The 11,842-nt window shown below is 35.7% G+C and overlaps 1 protein-coding gene across 1 annotated transcript; it reads right to left on the bottom strand.

Annotated features, from left to right (window-relative positions):
• Positions 1 to 1,449: 1,449 nt before the first annotated feature.
• On the bottom strand, positions 1,450 to 10,337 carry LOC136218065 (ankyrin repeat protein SKIP35-like). Its single transcript, XM_066004805.1, has 5 exons — positions 10,319 to 10,337; positions 9,996 to 10,060; positions 8,614 to 9,783; positions 4,781 to 5,213; positions 1,450 to 2,571 (listed from the first exon to the last, which is right to left on the bottom strand). Exons 3-5 carry the CDS (start codon positions 9,249 to 9,251, stop codon positions 1,759 to 1,761), a joined length of 1,884 nt encoding a protein of 627 aa, XP_065860877.1. The 5' UTR covers positions 9,252 to 9,783; positions 9,996 to 10,060; positions 10,319 to 10,337; the 3' UTR covers positions 1,450 to 1,758.
• Positions 10,338 to 11,842: the final 1,505 nt, after the last annotated feature.

Consider the following 11,842-nt stretch of genomic DNA (forward strand, 5'->3'; position numbering starts at 1 on the left):
TATATATTAGTGAGATAAATTGAAAATGTACACCAAATATGAAATATTGCAAAAGTTGTACACATTAGTGATTTTATTAAATTGAAGAACAATAATAATTAAATTATAATAAATTCGATATAATAAATCTATGGATGAACGAAAGAAAATTTTGCCGCAATCCACAATCGTCTCCCATGATATAACAGAAGTGTGAATAGAACTCTAAACGTGTTACCACCAAAAACCAAGAAATATGACAAATGAATTGAAATAGAAGTTTCAGAAGTTGAACGAATGAGCAAAATATCACTGTAGTCGGATTGTTGGAATGTTTTTTTTCTCAATTAATTCACTTATTGAATAATTAATCTTGTTGAATTAACTCAAAATAATGATAATTAAAAACAATGTTTTACATAATTAATAATGAATATTAAAAAAAAAATTGCGCAATGCGCTTACATTAAAGAAGAAAGAAAAATCTCCACCAGACCCAGATGTGAATTGAAATAGAAGTTTCAGAAGTTGAACGAATGAGCAAAATATCACTGTAGTCGGATTGTTGGAATGTTTTTTTTCTCAATTAATTCACTTATTGAATAATTAATCTTGTTGAATTAACTCATAATAATGATAATTTTTTTGAATGAAGGTTGGGACGCGTAGACAGTCCGAGCATCCCAACTAGGTTGGCACCCCCGGAGCAGCCTACAACCCGATTATATTAGAATCAAAAAGAAAAGAAAAAAGAATACAAAGGGGGGAAGCAAAGAAAATGATAATTAAAAACAATGTTTTACATAATTAATAATGAATATTAATTCAATTTAATATCATTACTGAGATTTAACCATTCAACTTTTATAAATTGTTAATAGATTACCAAAAAGAAAACATTGATTTTAGTTTTTTAACACATTGAAACGGCTTGTATCACATGGTAGCTTTTTGTAAACTTTTAAACTGCATAGTTTAGGTTTTAAATGTTCTAAAACACATGATTTTTTATTTTATTTTTTACTTTTCCCTATATTTTACCTATTAAATTTCGGAAACGCTTCTTATTGGATCAAAGATTACTGGCAGTTCTATGACCAGCTCTGTGGGTGATTATTGACTGAAATCACAAAATGTGATCTTATACATTTTGAATTCATTCCTTCATTTGCTTTTACTTTTTTCCCTTTCTTTTCTTTTAAGTACAAGATAGACTTCTGTTAAGAAAAAGAGAAAAAAAAAAAGACTTTGGTAAAGTTTATATGGAAATTAGGCGGATTCAAAAATTGGACCAACTATTTCGGTCCAAAGACAAATCAATCCCACCAGCCATCGTAGATTTGGACACCATAACCACCAACATTTGTACCTTCCTATTATCAATGTATCAAGACCAGTAAAGAAGAATAATGAAAGATGCAAGATGGAGATGCATACCAACCAACCTACCAATGTTCGAAGAAAACACCAGAAAAAAAGAGACAATGCTCGGCTAATATACATTAATTATATCAACCCTTTGTGACAATAAGTTGCTCCGTGTCACACATATATTACACATCACCATGTGAATCCATTTATATGCTATAGAGATTGACTGTAGGTACTAGTAGACAGACATGCCCTATTTTTGCCAACCCATCTTTTATGGAATGGAAGGAAAATTGGCAACTTTTTTAAAGCTCTCACCTTAACCACAGCTCAATTATCTTATTGTCCATAGCATCTATCCAGTACAAAGGGGAAAACTTTCGTGGAAATCATCAATTTCAGCATCTTCTAGCCAACACAGGAGGCGGGGGTATGAACCAAAAATGGAGGAAGGTGATGCTCCAAAATACTCATGAGCTCCCTTCCCTGACTCACTCCTTCTAATGACCCACCCCCCAGCCTTCTCACGGCTTCGACAAGCTGCCCCCTTAGCTTTTGTGAAAATAAACGACCACCTGCCTCGATACATTCCCTATAAAGTGGAATATAAGCAATTGCCACCCTGAGATGGCCTGGCAGATCCCTTAAACACATAGGTGATCCACCCCAATTTAAAATCCTCATCAGATTCACATAATGTTCCTGTCCTTGCTGTAATCCATCTGAGAAAGCTGCCTCTGACCAGTGCTCCCGCAGAAAAGCTCTCAACTCAGGTGCAAAAGCCTCATCATCGGACCTAGCAATGCTGTCTGCAACAGCATAAGTTGCAGCAGGATCACCCAAGAAATCAGATCGAAGTAGAAATGCTACACCATCAAGTGAGCCGCCACTTCTTTCACCTGCAGCCTTGAGAATTTCAATGCTGAGGGCTGCAAGAACGTGCTGAGGTACGTGAAGGAGAAGATATGCAGCAACTTCAACTTGGCTACTCGAGGTGGCAGCTGTAAGGGCAAGACACAGCTCCATGTCACGGCAACCCCTGTTCACAAACCATTGGACAACCTGCATACACCCTCTTTCTGCTGCTCTCATCAAAGGGCCTAAGAAAGCTATAGCATTTCCCTCTTCTACTAGACATTCCATTGTGCCAATTTTGCAATAGTGTGAAGCAAAACCAAGGGCCAGATCAACATCAACATCCAAGCTGTTCCGTTGAGCAATCTAAACAGTCAAATCTACCATTAGATTATTGCAAAATGATAAGCAAGGGATAACTTAAAAAACATATTTAATACTCATATTACCTCCCACAATACAATCCCCCACCACCAAAATTTGCAAACAAACAATTCAATCATACGCGTTATAGGGTCAAGTACTTTGAACAGGAAAATGGAAAAACAGAATAACCTACCCAAGCCCACAGACGAACTTGAATAAGATGCACAGCACAACCAAAACATTTTAATGAAGTTTGAGAAAAAGATAAAAGAATTTGAGCTAATAAGCTGAATTTCAGGCCAAATCATTGCAGAAAATTCATATAACTTGTGGTTTAATGACCACAAACATGCAACTTCAAATCTGGTTTTTGCTTTTCACACAAGTTATTTTATACAGAAACGCACTACACACCTTTACTTAATCTTAGGTTGTCTTGGATGGAGATGGTATAAGGGAAGGTATGATATGGTACTGCGTTTAGGATTGAGGATTTCAAAGGGTGGAAGTTTAAAAACCTTCATTTACCTCCTCTTCTCATCCCTTCAATTGGGATCGATTTGGAGATTAAATTTAGAGAAATTTTTAAACTGTCCCTTTTAGTTTTGATGAATACTTTCGTCAAAGGACACTGTTGTAATTTAGACATTATTTTATAACACATTCAACAAATCAAACAAGATATATTTTAAACTTTACAAACCTCTACCTTTTTCCAAAAAAAAAAAGACAATTTGAGAACTTATTTTTCCTCCAAAAACTTTGCTCCACCTTACTCCATTTCACTTTAATATTCTCTCCTAACCCACCCAAGCAGGCAGTGAGGCAGTGACCCCACTTCACAAACTGGACTGGTGGATTCCAAATACAAATATGAGTGTAGTAAGATTCATGGACTGCTTAACACTATAAGTAGAATCAAATTTGAAGATGAACAGCTATTCTCCTGCTTTCTATCAAACACTAAGGAACTCAGGCTATTCTCCTGCTTTCTATCAAACGCTAAGGAACTCAGGCATACAGCCTACAGAAGACCTACATGTATAACGGTAGAAACATTGACATATACATTCTATGCTCAAAATTTTAGATCACAAAAGAATCTTCAGACTAATGTGATCTAACTACACGAAATTAGGGCTGTCAATTTCTGACATGACAACAGTATTTTCAGATACAACCTGTTTGGCACGATTATATTTTTGTGCCATTTATATCATATATAATCATGTGGAATATATAGATCACATAATATGATATGACACGATAACCCATTATGATACCCCTATACGAGATAGATGCAACATGCAAAACTTGAAAACCTTTGCAGTAAGCTATATAGTCATTAAGAAATGAATAATCCATCTCAATACATCGTGCTTGTTGGACTGCTAATTGCAGTCAACTATTGATAGGTAGTGGCCAGGGTCAGGTATTGAGTAAACAAATGGATAGATTGTCACAGGAAACCCAACAGCCAGAAATTTATTTATTTTAGCAGTTCAGTTAAATGCTATAATTTTGAAAGGTAAAGATTAGCTTTCCAAAAACTACTTCAACTTACTACACCATTAAGTAGTGAACTTACTGAATGCTAACCTCTGGCTTCCAAACAATCACCCATCATCATGTAACTGAGAAAACGGTTCATCTATTAGTCATGGTGGGACACTAACTTATTTTAGTAATCCAGCAAAAATTCCTTAGCAGATCATTTGATAAATGAGTAACTGCACTATTGAAAAGAATACTAAATCCAGCCAATTAATTCAATTCTCAATCTAGCCTATCTATCATAATGATGTAGGAAAATGTCCAATGAAAGACCCATGCCTGAGGGCTGAGTCAATCCCTATACTCTTCAGTGTCTGCAAGTCTATAGAATTCCGCACACTAAAGAGCAACATCCTATACCTAATTCTTGCTTGGTTTTCTGTTTCATCCTACTAATCATGGACACCGTTCAAAACCTCATTTCTGTTGCAATTAAATAAAAAATGATTGTTCCACCGAAGCACTCCCCAATAACATCACCTACTAAAGCACCGCATAACAGTTGCCGATTTTACCAATTACTAAAACACATCTTTTCCTCCAACTATCTAAGCAATGATCTTTTATTTTTCTCTTTGCATAAACATAAATCTTTTTCTTGGTAAAAACAAATCAGAAAAGAAATTGAAGGCCATTCTGAAATATAATAACTCACCTGCAACAATATGCGCACAAGTTCTGTACTTCCAAAACGAGAGGCTTCAAGAAAACACTGGTTGACATTATCTGCACCCCCTTCAACCAACATACCCAACAATCCTTGGATTGCAGTAGCTGATATCCCAGATGCCCAACCAGGATCAAATGAACTAGAGAATAAAGTAAGAGGAAAACAAGCTGCATCAAAGGCCTCTGTGAAATCTTTCCCTGTGAGTTGATTGCCGGCAAGGTCTAAAAATGTCTTGAATGCGGATAGTTGTAACTGAATCTCAATGGCCGAGTTATGGCTAACTCTATCTCTATTCCCCTGGCAACGAGAATGGAAACCTATACATTTCAAAGCCCATTCAGTAAACTTTTGAACCTTGGCACCAGCTTCTGCCTTCAGCACCTCATCCCCATTGCATTCTTGGAGACGCTCATGTAACCTGATGCAGAAAGCAATGCAGAACAATAATCGTACATTAACAACATGCTCAATCCAAAGATTCATATTCTGCCAGCATCTTCTAGCATTGATTTTTAAGTTCTGAAAAATTTGAAGGAGAAGGTGAATGAATTCCTAGTGCCAACATTTTTTGCTACAACTGCAAAGCCTTTCTATACATAAGGGGGAACTATTTCATACCATGAAATTCCTCCCTAATACCAATAGCAACTAGTAACTTTCATCTATGTAGATTGCATGCAGACAAAAACATTTCCTGAAAGTCGACTAGCATACAATGATACTTCAGCAACTCTAAACAATCTCTTTGACAAAATCATGGACCAAAGAAAACCAACCAAAACCAGCAGAAAATTAAAATAAAGAAATGAAACGAAACGGAAAAAAAAAAAAAAGGAAGAGATGCATAACGAAGTATGCACTTGAACAGACATAGTGGACAAAGATGTGGAAACTCAAAACATATACATTGCCTCTTACTCCATGAGGCACCAAAGAAATGCACAAATTTGATGAACTCACCATTCATTAAAATTGACACCTTCAATATAGAGAACATTTAACTTCTTTCAAGAAATAGTCATCCAATCTCCTTTGTTATCCTTCAACAAAATAAAATCTCCTTCCTAGAGCCTACAGGTCTCTTATACCTTGTATGAGCATGTCCATGTGAGCATCATGAAAGTAGATAATGACATTTCGTTAGTTAGAAAACCATGGTACAAGATGTAAAATGAACAATATATGCATCTTCCTATAGTGCCCCAATGTTGAACAACCTAAAAAAACTATAAGCAACGTACCAAAACAGAAACAAGACAGGGTTTTTTCTTATTCTCGTTATAAAAAAGAGAAAGATAAAGGAATTGGTGCTTATTCAAAGAAGATTAAGTAAAGGCTGGCGGAATGGTGAAAAGAGTAACCTCAAAGATCAAGATCTTATCATTCTATATGAGATTTTATATTAAAGTCGCCGTCCTCTTCAGCTTCAGAGGATTCTTTTTGCACAATAAGCATAAGAACATAGTAGATATAGACCCAAACATGCACAGAAATGTAAGTCACTCACAGGCAAAAAAAAAAAAATTAACAATTTCTTAGTTCTCTTCTGTATAGGCCACGCTTCTCTGTAGTTCCCAAATTATTAGCTTACAAGTCAATAAAAAGACATCAATTTCAGCATAGTTGTTAAAGGCGCACAAAGCACTAATCTGAGCGCCTTAGCAAGCCAAAGGTGTGATATGTCACTCAGGCGACCGCCAAGGCGAGCCAATGTGCGCCTAGCTGTGGTTATAAGAGGCATGCCTTTCCGTCACGTGGATTTTTTTTAGGGTTTTAAAAAAGTAAGATACATCTTTAATCTCCACCTTGGGATTAGAAACATCTAGTGTCCAAAATAAGCAACAAAAAAGGAACGAACATGGAGTTTGAAGAAACAGAGACATCAGGAAAAAAAAGAGAGAAAGAACACAAAATGCAGCATACCAAATAGAATGGAAGAAGCTATGCCATGGTTGATATAGATGACTCTAATGAATGGTTGATGGGGAAATTAGATGACAAGGGGTCGGATGATGAACAACTCATGTTTGAAGATGATAATTTAACATGAGCTTCAGTTGGTAGGGCTGCTGGAGTTGAAGAAAGTGCTTATAACACTTGAGTAGGAAAAAATGTCATGAACACATCTACTTCAAGTGCTAGGCCAAAGGAAACGGCTAAAGCACCATTCAGTTCTTCAAGGTGAGGAGGAAGAAGAAACTGACTTTGTAGAGGATGAGATCCTTGAAAAAGAATCTGATTATGTTGAGATCAGGAGAGTGATGACTGATGGAAGTTGGAGATTTTTTTATGAGAAGTGGTTATTAGTCAACTCAGGATTTACTATTAGTTGAACACTTGAATTTTAGAATATGGGGTTTAATACATGTTAGAATCTATGATTAAGAACATTTTCATAACTTAGTATTTGTTGCATTTCGATTTTAGAATGTATCGTTTCTTATATTTTAAATATTATCATTTATGGTTTTATATAGCGCGGTTTGTGTCACTTGGGCACGTGACTTTGCCTTGCTCCTAGGCTCCAAAACCCACTTGCGCCTTTAGTACTTATGAATTCCATGCATCTAGATATAGTATTATTCTTCCACCATTACTTTTTGAAACATGTTCACAATTGAATGTGTTAACATCGGAAAACAACATGATTTAGACAAACTTGAAAAGGGGATAAATATTATGCAACAAACAAAATTAAAAAGAAAGCTTATTGAGCACATGGCACAAAAATGTATATATTAACAATACAATAGCTATCAATTTCAAACATGAACTCCCTAAAGAAAAAGAAATTTTCTAACAAAGTAGTTGCACAATCAATAACACGCAAAAAATCATGACATGGGTCATTTTGAATTCACTTAAGGCAGTGTTTAGAAGGAGGAAGGGAAAGGGGGGAAGGAATGCACAATTTCGTGGGCATGTATCCCCTTCCTCCCTCCAATCCCCCTAACAAGCATCGCCTTACATAGTTACATTCAATCACTACATTATCCAAGTTCTTGGTAAATGGTATGTCTAGATACACACCAAGAAAATTGTGCAACCCTCTCTCTCACCCCAGCTCCCCCACCCTCTTTTTCCTTCCCTCCAATCCCCCTAACAAACATTACCTTACATTCAATTACTATGGTACCCAGGTTCTTGGTAAACGGTTTCTTTTTCCCCCTTAATTCATGAAAGCTACTGTTTTGGAATTCATATAGCAGAATAATACTCTCGTAGAATAAAGGCACCAACTACAATTGATTTCCCTATCGTTATAGCACTTGACAGATTCATCTATACCACTGGATGGAGAAAAAGGAATAAAAGTGCTTCTCATTTTTCATATAATACAATACTGGATGAACATTCCTCTGACGCAGGTCATGCCATGAATATAAATACGTACCAAGGAAAAGCATGAAGCATATGATACTAGACAGCATAATACATACACATGTAAGAAATAGATCAACCAAAAGCTACTGTAAGGCAACTATAAATGAATTTGACATCAACTTTGAGTAAAGTTAATAATGATCAGGTTTATGATGCTAAAATAGGAATGCACGCATCGAATAAGGACTACCAATGAGAAATTTAAGGTACATACACCATCATCTTCCACAAACAAATAAACAAGCAGACGGGCACGTTATGTAAGCTTTTATACATGCTGCAGACTCAGTAAGTTCATCTAATAGCTTCCAAATTTATTGATCTTATAGAAAAAAAAAATATGCATATTATCTGCCCCTAGATACCACATTCCATTGTTTACATTTCCTATTCCTTTCTTTTTTGGTATATATGGAGGTTATTAAGAGTTTTACCTCTGAGCCATCACGGTCACGGTATCAGCAAGACTCATTGTTCGGCTCTGGCAAGCAGAAACACATGAAGCCAAAAATGAAGTCCTAAGAGCAGCTCTAGTGAAGTCATAAGCACCATTTGCAATGATCTTCTTGATCAATCCAGTTATCCCATTAAGCTCTTGTTGTGTGCACAAAAACCAAATCGAATCGAGTGTTATGCACAAGGCATCATTAAGGGTCTGTGGATCTGCCAACAGAATCAAGCTCTCAGCAAGTTCCCAATCATGGGAACTCACTGCACCTTGAAACAGACGACCTAATTCAATTCTGTCTTGTTTAGTGAGTCTCTTGTCATGGCCAATATTCTCTTTCTTGTCAATCTCAGACTCGGTTACAATCACATGAGACTTGAGTTTCTTCGCACCGCAACGATACACACCAGACCTTCTTGACTCTTTACCTACAAGGGGTCCTTCTCTTGAGAAAACCACATTGCTTCCCTCACCTTTCTCTGAGGTCAACTGTTGAATTTCATTCCTTGAACTTCCAACTTCATCATCCTCAATTTCCATTTCGGCACAAAATGATTCTTCAGGGTTAACCTCATCGGCCATGCACATACTGGTCTCCTCAATACAACCTATCGCCTTTTCCATCCTCCCTCACTATACAAGGACACCAGGACAATAAATTGAATTTACCTCGTCCAAGAAAATATTTAATTCTCCTTTAAAATAAAAGGCAGCATCCTTGAGAAAGCTATTAAACTGAAGAATCTTCTGCTGCAATTATGATGTCAATTTCTCCTTCAGAATCCCAATTGCATCAAACAAAATGTCAATAGCCTAAAAAGCTGAATTTCCAACTCCCTTTCCCTTCTCTCCGACAATTCACAGCTCCAAACCACTCAGCCAATTAAAACAAGAAGCCAAAATCCGGGTGAAGGGAAAATAAAATTTGGAAAACTAATACCTCACTGAAAACCCAAAAGGATAATTTAACTGTTCAGGAGAAAAATGTATTGGCAGTCATGAAATGATCCGAATCCACTCTAAAGAAAACACAAAATGGTAAAAACAAGCGAACCCACTGATTACTGGGGAATGGGCATACAGCTCCATCAGCAGGAAACCCTAAGCAATATAAACTCCTCCCTCATCAATCGAATCAACAATCCAGAACCAAATCCTGAAACCAAAACCCATTTGCATAAATATGCCGTCACAAAAATGAAATTAGAAACATACCAAAAAATATTCCAATAATAAGCAAACAAACAGAGGTAGTTTGGAGATTTTCGAAAATAAAGGAAATGGATAAAGAAAGAGAAAGGAAAAATTTAGAAAGCAGAATTAAAAAATAGTAAGAAGAAAAGAAATAGAGATTGGATACAAACTAACCTGAACTGCAAATTTGTGAGATGTAGAGAGAGAAAAGGAGAGAAATTTAGGAAAACCCTCTGCCTCTGAAATTCAGTATTTTGAGGAAAAAGATAAAATTAATTTAGATACCCAACAAAAACAAAAATAGCTTTGTCTCCCACTATACTACTCAATACTCTCTCTCTCCCCCCTCCTTTTCTCTCCTCCACTCCTATTTAATTCTTCAATTTTTACTCCCCAATTTCTAATTACCCACCGTCGGTTCATGATTCAAGTAAAATTTATATGAATTACTCTTATTGTATAAGAAAAACTAGTTAAAAATATAATACTGGAATTACCTGAAAGTAAATGATAACATTAAGATGAGATTAAGAAGAATAAGAGAGGTAGAATTGATGAATGAGGAAGGATGAGAATAATTAACTTTTATATAAACAAAGTAAAAAATATAAAGGGAGGAGTCATGAAAATGAGAGTCACCACAAAAGGAGAGCATTAGGTGGGACCCAAATGCCTGCCCAACTACAATCATTACACATTTTCATGATTCTCTCTTTTTGTTTATGAATTGAATTGTGTGATAGAGAGAGAGAGGGAGAAGCATCTTTCCTACTACCCTTATTCAATTTTTTCTATTGCCCTTTTAATTTGTGGTATTGGCTCCCATAACTACTACAACTTGTTAAGGGCAGATTAGTCTTAAGAATTCAGAGCCTGTGAAATAAATACATTCTTAATCACTTGTAGCTTCTACGTTTTGCATTGTTTGAGACTTGAGTTGAGTGTACCCTAATCAATGCTGCCCTTGATCACATTATTTTAGGTAAATATCTTCTTTATACTTGCTTAAATTACTTTACTAAGCTATTGTAGGTTGATTTGGTCTTATTCATTTGTAATTTTTAATAATGTACTTAATAATTAACAAATTTATCTCTTTATCATTTTCCATCAAGTTGCAATAAAGATAGTATAGGGTATTTGTTTCAGTTTTTCGGATCATCTTTTAGTTTTTTATTCCAAGCAATAGAAAATATAGTATTTGATGGTGATATGTTATAGAAATTTAAATGGTTGAATCTCTAAAACCTTTTTTTTTTGTCTATAGCCTCGCTCAAACTTGCAAAACAGAGGAGCTCCCGACACGATGACGTAAGCCCTCGAATGTTTGAGTGAGTTTCAATCTTAAGAGAATATAAGGAAAAATAAGAAAGGAGACTAAGATTTTTTCGGCATACCTAATAGATCTTTATTGATCTTTATTTATAGGTTGTTGCGCATTTTGTTATGCTTTCTATTATTATCTTTTGAGGTGGCAGACCTTTATTGAAACACCATAATCGGCCATTGATTATTTTCAATTCTTTCCTTTCTATCAGTGTCATTCTATACGGTGCTAGAGATATAGGATCAACATCCGGTTGTAAGTCAATCGCAAACTCCACTTCTCTTTCTGATGGTAACCCCGATATCTCATACGGGAACACATATGGATATTCATTCACAGTTGACATATCTTGTAATTTTGGGATGTTCTTTGCTTACTGTGTATTACATATGCCAAGAAAGATTCACAACATTTCCTTAACATTTTCATATCTGTCATAACAGAGACTATATTTCTATGTACACATCACTTGCCTTGAAACCCATATTCTTCACATTAGCTAATAATAAATTAACTTTTCTTTCTACAACAGACTACCAAGGCTCGACACTTAGATAATGCATCCATGCCTAATATCGCATCAAATGTTTTCACCATTAAAGGTACCAAATCAACATGTATATAAGACCCTCCTAGTTTTACTTCACAATCAGGATATATATGTGTACACACTAAAGACATAAGCATGTTAACA

The sequence above is a fragment of the Euphorbia lathyris genome, chromosome 2 (genome assembly GCF_963576675.1).
Source record: "Euphorbia lathyris chromosome 2, ddEupLath1.1, whole genome shotgun sequence".
Taxonomy (NCBI): domain Eukaryota; kingdom Viridiplantae; phylum Streptophyta; class Magnoliopsida; order Malpighiales; family Euphorbiaceae; genus Euphorbia; species Euphorbia lathyris.

Excerpts from the sequence above, each read along its gene's own strand:
- LOC136218065 (XM_066004805.1), bottom strand. The coding sequence starts at position 9,251 with ATGGAAAAGGCGATAGGTTGTATTGAGGAGACCAGTATGTGCATGGCC. Across the intron at positions 5,214-8,613 it reads GTGACCGTGATGGCTCAGAG|GTTACATGAGCGTCTCCAAG; the intron begins GTAAAACTCTTA and ends TTTCTGCATCAG. Across the intron at positions 2,572-4,780 it reads TTGTGCGCATATTGTTGCAG|ATTGCTCAACGGAACAGCTT; the intron begins GTGAGTTATTAT and ends TTGACTGTTTAG.